This window comes from Diceros bicornis, chromosome 4 (assembly GCF_020826845.1).
Source record: "Diceros bicornis minor isolate mBicDic1 chromosome 4, mDicBic1.mat.cur, whole genome shotgun sequence".
Classification (NCBI taxonomy): domain Eukaryota; kingdom Metazoa; phylum Chordata; class Mammalia; order Perissodactyla; family Rhinocerotidae; genus Diceros; species Diceros bicornis.
Genome location: NC_080743.1, coordinates 49,732,047 through 49,745,122, shown reverse-complemented (window position 1 = coordinate 49,745,122; position 13,076 = coordinate 49,732,047). Strand labels below are relative to the sequence as shown.

At 33.4% G+C, this 13,076-nt stretch overlaps 1 protein-coding gene across 1 annotated transcript in view; it reads right to left on the bottom strand.

Moving 5' to 3' along the window:
- MAN1A2 (mannosidase alpha class 1A member 2) overlaps positions 1 to 13,076 on the bottom strand; it is a 175,653-nt gene that overhangs the window by 75,055 nt on the left and 87,522 nt on the right. Inside the window, exon 6 of the mRNA XM_058538907.1 lies at positions 12,667 to 12,761. Coding sequence (XP_058394890.1) covers positions 12,667 to 12,761 — 95 coding nt within the window. The remainder of the gene's footprint in view (positions 1 to 12,666; positions 12,762 to 13,076) is intronic.

Below are 13,076 nucleotides of genomic sequence, written 5' to 3'. Positions count from 1 at the left end.
AATCTCTCTTCTTGTTATGTTCACATTTTCCTTTAAATCCTTGAGCATACTTAAAATAGCTATTTTAAAGTCCTTTACTGACGTCTCTATCATCTCTGTTATTTCTGTGTATGTTTCTATTGACAGTTTTTTCTCCTGATTATGGGTTACATTCTCTTGCTTCTTTGCATAACTAGTAGTTTTTTATTAGATTCTGGACAGTATGAAAATACATTGTTGAATATCTGAATTTTATTTTCTTCCTTAAAGCATTTTCAATTTTCTTTTGAGAGACAATTAAATAACTTGTGGATAGCTTAGTTCTTTCAAGGATTGTTTTCCGACTTTGCTAGGATAGTTCTACAGTTGCCTTACTCTATGGCTAGTTTAGCTCTTTACTAAGGCATGATCGTTCTGTAGTTCAATCCAATATCCTCAGTGTTCAAAAAGATGTTCTAATTTTTAATTGGCCAATTTACTCAACTCTCTTATTAGTCTTATAGTTTTTTAATCGATCATCTTTTTTATTCAAGGAAAGCAATCATATGATCTGTAATTAATTACAATTTTGTCTCCAATCCATTATCTTTACTCATTTTTGCTATTTGGTTACACTTCTTAAAACCTCCAGTAAAATGTTAAACACTGTCTTATTCTTGGTTTTAATGAGACAGGTCTAACAATTGAATAAATCTTTTGTTGAATAAAGGATGTACAAATTCCAGGCTTTGTATCATGTGAGGAAAGCCTCATGCCTCAAAATTACATAAATAAAATCATTCTCCATGTTTTCCTCTAGTATTTTGCATCAAAAAAGATTATCAATAAAAATTAAAAAGGTTAAACATTTTTGAAGTGAATTTAAGAAATGTTCAGAATCTACATAAAAAGGCCTTAAAAAAAACCTCTACTGACTGACATAAAATAAGATTTCAATAAATGAAAAGACATAACTTATTATAGGGAAGGAAGATTTAATGTAAAGATGTTCCCTAAATTAATTTCTAAGTTTAATGCAAACCCAATCAAAATATAAAAGATCACAAAAACAAACTAGACATAGTAATTCTAAATTTCATATAAAGAAAATAAACGTGAGAACAGCTAAGAAAATACTGAAATACAGGATACCAAAGGGACTAGTACTATCAGACAATAAGCCAATTACAGTATAATAATTAAATCAATAAACTAGAGCTAAAATAAACACATTAATTAATGCAATAGAAGATAGTCTATGACATAGATTAACAAAAATATGGAAATACATTTTATACTTTATTATATTTTATCATAAAATTATTACTTCAGTGGGCAAAGAGGAATTATTCAATAAGTAATGTCAGAGCAATAATGTAAATATTTAAAAAAAAATAAAGCTCAATTTTTATCTTCTTTCTTACACCACAATAAATTCCAGATGGATCAAAGACAAAAAAGAAAAAATTAAACCATTATTGTACAGAAAAAGATGGAAATTTTTGAAGAAAAAATTCTCATAAATAATAGCAAAACATATTTGCAATATATATGACAAAGTACTAATTTAGCTAGTATACAAAATGTCTTAACGATTGACTTCTAAAATATCCAACAGAAAACAGAAAAGGACATGAAAAGGCTGTGCACTGAATAAAATATATCCAAACTCACTCAAAAATCAAAGAAATAAAAATTAAAATAAGATTTCATTTTTTATCTGATAAATAAAAATAAACAGTATTTGCAAAATGTTGGATAAGAGGCATTCTTTTTGTGTGTGTGTGAGGAAGATTAGCCCTGAGCTAACATCTGTTGCCAATCCTTCTCCTTTTGCTGAGGAAGATTGGCCCTGGGCTAACATCCGTGCCCATCTTCCTATACTTTCTATGGTATGCCACCACAGCATGGCTTGAAAGTGGTGCACAGGTTCGCGCCTGGGATCCGACCCAGTGAAACCCGGGCCGCTGAAGCAGAGTGTGTGAACTTAACCACTATGCCACTGGGCAGGCCCCAGAAGGCATTCCTACACACTTATTATGGACATGTTAACTGGTATATCCTCTTTGTGTCTATCAATACAAAAAATTCACATAACTCTTTGGTCCAGCATTTCTACCAAAGATATACGAACACATTTACATGTACACATATGCACACACACAATATGCACACACACGATTCTCAACATATGCAGACTAATTCCTCTAGCATTTTTTAATAGCAAAAAACTGGAAATAACCTAACAGTTCATTAATAGGAGATTCATTTTAAATATACTATGGTGTTTTTATAATCATACTATTATGAAGTTCTTATAAAGAATGAGGTATGTTATAAAGAATGAGGTAACTATATATAAGGTGTTGAAATAGAACAATTCTGAAGACCTATTGTTAAATGAAAATGGCAAGCAAACGATACATACATACAAGGGCACGCGTGCATATATAAGTACGTAACATGTCTGGAAGGATACCTAAGAAACTTTTTTTTTTTATAATTTTATTTATTTATTTATTTTTCCCCCAAAGCCCCAGTAGATAGTTGTATGTCATAGTTGCACATTCTTCTAGTTGCTGTATGTGGGACGCGGCCTCAGCATGGCCAGAGAAGCCGTGCGTCGGTGCGTGCCCGGGATCCGAACCCGGGCCACCAGCATCGGAGCGCACGCACTTAACCGCTAAGCCACGGGGCCGGCCCCTAAGAAACTTGTAATAGCAGTTTCCTGGAAGGGCTAGGGGTTTGGAATCGAAGCTTACTTTATAGTGAATATATGCTATTTTAATACATGTACATTCACCCAATACATGTATTTCTTTTTTCAATTAAAACATCTAGTTAAATAAAAAGAAAAGAGAAAATGGGGGTGAGTGGAGACAGAGAGAGGGAAACGAAAGGGAGAGGGAGAGAGAGAGGAAGGAGAGGGAGGGAGGAATCTATTTTACTGTTGCTTGTGTAGTCTGAGAAGAAAGGGAAGAGACAGTAAGAAAGTGAATTCTGGTTCCTACTTAGAAGCGGGTAGCCAGCATGATAGAGTATGTTTATTTAATACAAATAGGGTCATATTCTTGTATATGTTGCTTTCTCACTTAATACATCACAAACATTATCTTTCTTCAAAAATTCACTTCCAGAACATCTTTTCAAATGGCTATGTCACATTCCACCATATGCACATGTCCCTCCTCTGTAATTAATGTGTTTCATTCTATTTCATTAATATAAACATCACTGCCATGAAACATCCTTACAATTAAACCTCTGTGCATACTTTCACTTACTTCCTTAAGATAAATTTCTAGAAGTGAAATCACAAAGTCAAAGGGCAGGCATATTTCAAGGTTTCTGTAAGCTACTGCCAATCTACCTTCTGAGTTACTCAAATTTCCAATTCCAACGACTAGATGTGGTTTTCATTTCCGCACTCTGCCAATCCTAAATAACATCATTCTCTTTTTGTCAATTTTCTAGGCAAAAAATTGGAATCTTATTTTATTTTATTTTATTTATTTATTTTTTTTTTTGTGAGGAAGATCAGCCCTGAGCTAACATCCATGCTAATCCTCCTCTTTTTGCTGAGGAAGACCGGCTCTGAGCTAACATCTATTGCCAATCCTCCTCCTTTTTTTTCCCCAAAGCCCGAGTAGATAGTTGTATGTCATAGGTGCACATCCATCTAGTTGCTGTATGTGGGATGCGGCCTCAGCATGGCTGGAGAAGCGGTGCGTCGGTGCGTGCCTGGGATCCAAACCCGGGCCGCCAGTAGCAGAGCACGCGCACTTAACCACTAAGCCATGGGGCTGGCCCTGGAATCTTATTTTAAATCTAAACTTTTTTGATTACTACAGTGGTTAAAGATTTTTTATGTTCATCTTTCAACTGTATTTCTTTTCTGAATTACTATTCATGTATTTAGCAGCTTTTTAAATAATTGGTGGGTATTTTTCTTAATAGTTTGAAAAAGCTACTTATATATTAAGAATGATACTCATATGCTATCAATACTATTATTGCCACTAACATTTTTCCTAGTTTACTTCCCTTAAATTTTATTCATGATGTTTTAAATTTAAGATCTTTACGTTCAACATGATTGAAAAATTCAAGAGAAGCATATGTTTAAAATTTAAATATTTCCTGAAGTAAAACTTTGTCAAATGCCTGCTTTCTCTGCCTCTTAGATTGGGTTCTCAAAATTTTAAGGTGTAAAATCTTTATAAAGGTCCTAATTTTTACCCACGTACTCCTTCTTGAATAATGAGAGATCAATTCAAGCTAAGTATTCATCCAAAATTGCAGTAGACAATTTCCTCTTAGAATCCTTCAATGAACACTGGATGATAACAGAATTCCCTTCTGTGGTCAAGATGCAGAAATTCAGTGATACAGCAGTTTGAGGGTTATATAGAGGATGCTGAAACTGCTGGCTGGGAAATTTAATCTCTGTGTGGTTCCTTCTCTGTTTTTAATGAAGCCTTCCATATATGGTTTTCTGCTAGGCTCAGCTTCTATTCTGCATATTCAGCTTAGCTTCATTCCTTGTGCTTTTGCCAACCATGTCAGAATCATAACACTGCTTACCAGACTTTTGTCTGGGATAATTATTATTTGCACACGATGCATGTAGTTGTCATGTTAAGTGCTAAGCATACAGTGGTGAACAAAACAGGCACGGTTCTGTTGACGGATGTACATAGAAAGAGGACTGAATCTAGTGTAAGGGTTAAGTATCATTGCTTTTGAATGTTGTTGCCTTCAGGAGGGCAAAGGATGCCAAGAAAAGTGCTTCTAGTTTGTCCCGCAACTTATCCCTCCAAATTAGGGGGTATTGATGATGTCTAAACCTTCTTTACTTATGCCCCATATATGTCTTGCTACTTTTTCTGAGAGAATTTCAAATACACTTTCCAGATCTTCCTTCAGTCTCCTGATAATGAAATTTATCTCAGTAACTCCAAGGCAAGCTTTCCAGTTAAAGGTTAAGCCTCTTTATAGAAATGGCACTTCTGCCCTTTTATAAATCTCCATACTTAAAGGATTGGCTGAGGCATTTGGAGGTTCATATATACTGCTCTCACATATTTCATCACCAGCCCTTCCTCTAAAAGCCCAAGTTTCTCCCCTATACTTTCTCATCTGTGTATCTCTTTTTGGTTAAATTATTTTCTACACTCAAAATGCCCTACCCCATCTGTATCATCTACTAACATCTTACTCCTTTACAAAAGCAAACTAAACTGCTCCATGAAAAAGCCCTGATCTTCTTATATGAAAGTAAACTTCCTTTTCTCTGATGATCTCATTTCAGGTCGCTTGCACACTGATGCCCTCTACATTATAACATAATATTTGGGTACTTGCCATGTGTCATTCCACTGAATATCACAACCACATAGCCCTGATTGGTTCTTTGAAAGTGAGAATTGTGTCTTTTCATTCAAAATATCTACAGTATCTAGAAAAAAATTAAATGCCATCCTTTACTGAGTGTATGATATTAATATAAATTATAAAGAGAAATAGATAATACAGAGAGTAAACAAATAATACCAGGATATAATGTATTATATCAGATGGACAGAGCCCTATACCTTATTAAAATTTACTTAAAATAGAAAACAAATTATCTAATGTAATTTATTTAAGTAATATAAGACATTAAATTAGCAATATAAAAACTTTCTCAAAATAAGATTCTAGACCCAAGAGACTTTACCAGAAGTCTCTAACAAGCATCTGAGGATAAAACAAAATTCTTATACAAACTCTTCAAGAGAATAGAAAAAGAAGGATCACTATCCAACATGTTTTATAAGAGAAGCACAACCTTGATATCAAAACTGAACAAGACAGGGCCAGCCCTGTGGCTTAGTGGTTAAGTGCGTGCGCTCCGCTGCTGGCGGCCCGGGTTCGGATCCCGGGCGCGCACCGACGCACCGCTTGTCCGGCCATGCTGAGGCCGCGGTCCCACATACAGCAACTAGAAGGATGTGCAACTATGACATACAACTATCTACTGGGTCTTTGGGGGAAAAATAAATAAATAAATAAAATTATAAAAAAAAAAAGTTTAAAAGAAATAAAAAATAAAAAACACTGAATAAGACTATTAAGAGAAAAAGTATAGACCAATCTCATATGCAAAAAAAAAGATGCAAAGATCCTAAACAAAATATTAGCAAACAAAATGATAGTATATCATGATCAAATTGGGTTTACTCCTTGAATTTAATAATGGTTTCTCACTGGAAAACAAATCAATGTAAATGGCTGCAATAAAAAGATCTAGGAACAAAATTCTTAACACTTCAATCACTACAGCAAAATAGCTTTAAAAAGCTCAACAATACAAGATTTTTAAAAAGTCTTAAAATATTAGAAATAAATAGGACTGCCTTAAACTGCCTGATAGCAGTTATCTACAAAAAAACCAATAGCTAACATCATAATTAACAGTGAAAATCTCACTTTCTACTAAGACGAGAAAGTCCTTGATCTCCATTTCTATTCAATATTGTACCGTAGGTCCTAGCCAGTACAGTAAAAGGGGGGGCGGGGCGAAAGGTACTGTCCTTATTCACAGATGACATGATTGTATAATATAAACTAAATGGAAAATAATCTCAGATAAATTATTGATATTAACAAGAGAATTCAAATGCAGCAAAATTGCTGAATTCAAAATAAGTTTACAAATGCAAGTGTATTCTATGTTCCAGCAGTAAATGGTATTTTAAAAAATCAAGAATCTAAGAATAAATCCAACAAAATTTTTCTAACTTCTACTCCCATTAACACCCTGAAATCTCCTAATGACTGAATTTGTCTCTCCTGCAGGAAAAAAAACATAAATTCTGGACAAAATACAAAATAACAATGACCTGAGTCACTGAAGAATGAAGAAAAGCAGACACATTCTAAGGATAGTAGAAACCTATGAAAATAGGCAAGAAAATGGGGTAAGTTACCCATTTTCTTATAGCTTTTAGCCCAAAGACAAAGTCCATAGTAGGCAGAACAGCTAAAATTTGATAGAAACTAGCAGACTTTCTATCTTGAAGAATCAGAAGCTTGATTCTTACAGCTGTTGAAAAAAGAGGGAGGAGGAATCCTGGAGAGGAGAAAGCCAGAGAGGAGAAGCCCCCAATTCTGTGTATGAACTCAGCGAAGCCTAAGCAGGATACATAAAGAACCACACTGTGGCCCATCTTATTAGTCAAACTGCCGAAAACCAAAAATAAAGAGAAAATCTTAAAAGCATTCCGAGAAAAAAAGACATTATATATAAAACAATTCAAATTCTCACTTAGAAACAATGGGAACCAGAAGAGAGCAAAACAGCATCTTCCAAGTGTAGAAAGAAAAAACTCATCAACCAAAAATCTCACATGTACTAAAAACATCCTTTAAGAATGAATGCAAAGACTTTTCAAACAAGGAAGAAGAGTAAGAATTCACCCCTACATATTAGAACTACAAGAAATGCTAAATAAAGTTCTTAAAGCTGAAGTGAAGTGATACTAGATTAAAACTCAGATCTTCAAAGAGAAATGAAGAGCACTCGATATAGTAAACACCTGGATAAATATCAGACTAGTATTACTCTCAATTTCATTGAAATAATATCTGTTTAAATAAACATTTTAACAATGTATTTTGAGATTTATAGTATATTAGATGTAATTCACTTGACAACTATAGCACACAAAGGATGGGTGTAAATGGATAGGTATGGCTGAAATGTTTCTATACTTTACATGAAGTGGTAAAATATTAACTCTGTTAACTGGAAAACTAATTATGTACACTGTGATTCCTGTTGCAATCACTAAAAAAAAGAAAATAAATACATTAAATAAAAACACTAATGGATAAATTAAAATAGAATTCTAAAACATATTCACCAATTCAAGAGAAGTTAGGAAAAGAGAAATGAAGAAATAACAGAGAACTTAAATCAAACTGCATCCATAATTAAATTAAATGTTAATGGATCAAACACTCTAACTAAAAGGCAGATACTGTCAGACTGGAAAACAAAAGCAAGACCCAACTATATGCTGTTTCTAAAAGAAGAACTATAATTATACCAATTCAGTGAGGTTGAAAACAAATGACTCAAAAAAGATATACTATGAAAACAGTAAGCATAAGAAGGGTGGAGGAGTTACAATAACCTCTGATAAAACAAACTTCAAGACAAAAATATTACCAGAAATTAAGAAGGACACATCAAAATGATAAAAGAGTGAAACCAAAGACATATCATACATGTGTAAGTACCTAAGAGTAAAGCTTCAAAATACATGAAGCAAAAACTTGACAGAAATAGAGAAGTAGACAATTCCACAATCACAGTTGGAATAGTTTAACACCTCATCTTAGCAACTCATAAAACATGCATACCATTAATTAATTCAATTAATTTATTGATTGACTTAATTAAAAATCAGGAGAAACAGATGATCTGAATGACATTATCAACTACCTTAACCTTATTGATAACCTCCTATAGGTTAACAATATAATATAAAACATTATACCCAACAACTGTAGAATATACATTCTTTTTAAGTATAGTCACATGCTGCATAATGATGTTTCAGTCAATGACTCACCGCATATACAATGGTGCTCCCATAAGATTAGTACCATATTGCCTGGGTGTGTAGTAGGCTATACCATCTAGGTTTGCATAAGTACACTCTATGATGTTCACACAACAATGAAATCACCTAACGATGCATTTCTCAGAACGTATCCCTGTCATTAAGCGACACACGACTATGTATTTACCAACAAAGACTATATACCGAGGCATAAACGAGTTGCAATAAATTTAAAAGAACTGAAATACAGAGTATTTTCTCTGGTAACAATTAAATTAAATTAGAAATCAAAACAATAAGATATCCAAGATTTCTAAAATTTGGCAAATTGAACAACATAATTATAAATAACTGAATGTGTCAAAAAAGATCTCCTAAGGGAAATTAGAAAATATTTTTTGATAATGAAAAAAAAACATATTAAAATTTCTGGGATGCAGCCAAAGCAGTCCTTAGAGGGCAATTTATAGCTTTAAAATTCTTACAGGAAAAAATGCTTATTAGGGGGAAAAAAAGAGAAAGGTCTAAAATCAAAGACCTATGGTTCCAACTTAAAAAAGCTTAAAAAAAAAAGCAAAGTAACTCTAATAAGGAAAAGGAAGGAAACAATAAAATAAAGCAGAAATCATTGAAACAGAAAACAAAAAAATAGAACTAATGTTAACTCAATGTATCTAAAAACAAAAGTTAGTTCTTTAAAAAGATTAACAAAATTGACAAATGCCTACCCAGAATGATAAAAAGAGAGAACACAAAATACCAATATCAGGAATGAAAGAGGGGTTATCACTACAAAGACTAGAAACATGAAAGGCATAAGAAAGTAATATGTACAACTGTACACCCAAAAATTTAATAACTTACGTGACATGGAGAAATTCCTTAAAAATACGATTAATTAAAACTGACAAAAATGTAAACAAAATCTGAATATATATATAGCCATTCATGAAAAGGAATGGCTGAATATATATATAGCCACTCAGCACCCATTCATGAAAAAAACTCTCAGTGAAACAGCAATAGAAGAAACTTCCTCAATCTGATAAAGGCAAATGATGAGAAATCTACAACATCATACTTGATGAATTTTTTTTAAAAAGCAATATTGTAAAAACATTTTATGGAAATCTAAAAGACTAGAAAATATAGGTGGAGACTTTTTTTTTTTTTTTTGGTGAGGAAGATTAGCCCTGAGCTAACCTCTGATGCCAATCCTCCTCTTTTTGCTGAGGAAGATTGGCCCTGGGCTAACATCTGTGCCCATCTTCCTCTACTTTATATGTGGGATGCCTGCTACAGCATAGCTTGAGAAGCAGTGCATAGGTCCGTGCCTGGGATTCGAACCTGTGAACCCCCAGGCTGTCATAGTGGAGCGTGTGAACTTAACCACTACGCTGGGCTGGCCCCATGGTGGAAACAATATTTTTAACCAAGACTGTAAACCCAAAAGTTATAAAAGACATATTTGAATATATAAAAATCTAAAACATATGAATGAAAAATTATTGCAAATAAAGACAACAGACAAGTAATACAACAGGGAAAAAAGAATTAATTCTATAATCTACAAAGCACTTTTACAAACTAACTATAAAAAGACAACTCAATGAACACTTAGGAATAGGTATGTCACAAAAAAGCAAATCTAAGTGTCCAACAAATTTATGAAAAGGATCCTCAAGGGGCCGGCCCCATGGCTTAGCGGTTAAGTGTATGCGCTCCGCTGCTGGCAGCCCGGGTTCGGATCCCGGGCGTGCACCGACGCACTGCTTCTCCGGCCATGCTGAGGCCGAGTCCCACATACAGCAACTAGAAGGATGTGCAACTATGACATACAACTATCTACTGGGGTTTTGGGGGGAAAAACAAATAAAGTTTAAAAAAAAAAAAAGGATCCTCAAATTCACTAGACCGAAAATAACAATGAGTAACACTTTATAGCCATCTGTTGTCTGTCAACAAGTAAACAGAACTTATACCTGCAGACATTTAGATACTCTCACACATTGTAAGTGGAAATATGATGAACTACAGTCATTTTGGAAAACATTTTGGGTGTAACTATTAAATTTAAAGATACATATATACCCTTTGATCCAGCAATCCCACACTTTGGAATCTGTGCCATAAAAATGAACAAGACATATGCCTTTTGATCCAGCAGTCACACTCTTGAGAATCACTTCCAGAGAAAAATCCCCACTATACAAGCACATATATAACCGGATACCATTGTTACAATGTTTATGGTAACAAAATAATGGAAAGAAATACCACTGATATGGAAATGACTGAATAAATTATGGTATAACCTATGTATAGGTTACCTAACCTATGTATTATAGTATACCCTACGTTCCAATATGTAGTCATCCCAAAGACTGACTTAAAGCTTTATCAGATGACCTGGAATATGGGATAGTCCATGAGATATTCCTGAGTGAGAAAAATAAGTAGAAAAGCAAGCATCCAAACAAACCATAAAAATTTTTAAAAGCTCCATCAGTATACATGTTTGTGTTACTGCACACTGCACCACATCGTAGAAGACACACATGCTAGACTGTTAACATGGGTTGGCTTTCAGGCAGCAAGAGAGGACGAAGGCCTATATGTGGGACATGTATAGACCTCAACCAAAAAAAGAGGAAAAAAATAACTTTTAAAAAATAGTTAATTACATTTATAATCTATAAACTCAAGTAAAATATGTATTAGTACGTATACAAAGAAACTAAATGAAAATTAAACCTATAAAATGTTCAAGATATGATGCTTGAAAATCTTTCATCTCAATCTAAGTTTGAAGTTTTGCAGTTTAAGCTTAATTCTTCAGTTCTCTTCTTCTACATAGACAAAAAAAAAAATGTCCTGCAGCCTTTCTTCATCTCAGAATTAAATTTTAAATTACTTTCATTTTTTATTATCTAAGAAAGTTATATGACTCTGACAATGGTACTTAAGGAAACATCAGAAAATCCGTCATGAAACTAAAGAAAGAGAACAGGTATGTGCACAAGCACATCATTTGGCCATATTCTTTTGTCGAGGTTGCTCTGGAACCCCAGGCAGCTTTTTCCTCACAATGAGGTCATTTACATTATATGTAGTGCATGAAATCAGAAAATAGTAAAGTTAGATTTAATGTTCAGTATTAAATGCTGACTTCTCAGTGTAAATCTAAACTCTATAAAGTTCTCTATTAGAAAGAAATGACTAAAGTAGATTAGGTTTTCCCAAATAAAGTTGTCACAGAATCATGCCTCCAGAAAAATAAATGCTCCTAAATTTGTTCTAAAGGATCTGGGGGCAAAGGGAGTAAAAGTCAAATTTTCACATAATTTCCAAGCTTCAACATTAAGATGAATAATAAATTTCATTTGGAGAAAAAGTGAGCAGCAAAAATTTCAGTCAGCTAAAATATGTTGATATTATTCAAATTTTATTGTATATCTTTGCATGACTTACAAAGTTGTCCAAAGAAAACATTTCACGTATTTCTGTAAGTGAAACCAGTGTTTTCTATTAGAACAAAACAGATTACAAAGAATGTTTTAAGAGCTCACTTTGAACTTCAATAGTGTAAATACTATAATAAGGACGCTACAGTCAACATCACAAATTACGTCTTCCCTTATCATTATAAGACATTCAGCAACAGCACGCCCTGAATTTAAGGTATACTGTGTTCCAATTTTGACTCAGAAGATCAACAGGTGGGGTACAAAAAACAAGAGAAGAAAAGCACTTTGACTACATTATAGCACTAAATGGAAATGAATAAGCAAATAAAAGAAATAAATATTTTATAACCATATAAGTGAGGAATAGAAATTTAGATTTAGAGAAACAAGCAGTAGAAACTGGAATACAGTTAAAGCAGGTGAACTGTTTCAAAGTAAAGAACATATCTAAAAAAATCAGAAAATGTTTTAAAGAAATATACTTCTGCATATATGCAGAGAAAAACAATTTAAGTCTTAAAAAGTAAGGTAGAGGCAAATCATTAGAAATTTCTATGACTAAAAAGGTCAAAAAATCAGTTAATCTAATTCTTTTAAAACAGGAATAACCACATAAAAACAGAATTTACCTTTTCAGATTCACCATTGCCCAGGGAATACCAGTCGGTGTGTTAAAGGCAGGAAGGAGTTTCTCAGCCAACTGGACTGCTTTAATCTTGAATATCTGAGGTAAAACACGAATATTCGTAAATTATAGCCATCACTAAGTATTTGCTAATCTCTCAAAGGATGCATACTTCAATGTATTGGATACATAGAAGTAAAGGGGGGAAAAAGGCATCTCTTTGGTACCATGGAGCATACAGCAATCAGAGAAAATGTAAGCTGGACACTGAGGAAAGCAACTACAATTAATTGAAAGAGAAGGACTTAGTTTTGGTGTTGATATTATCTGTATTTTCAGCTGGCAAAAAAATCTAAGAGAAAACATTAGGCTATGAAATTTTCATCCATGGTATAAAAGCTTAGTACAAATATT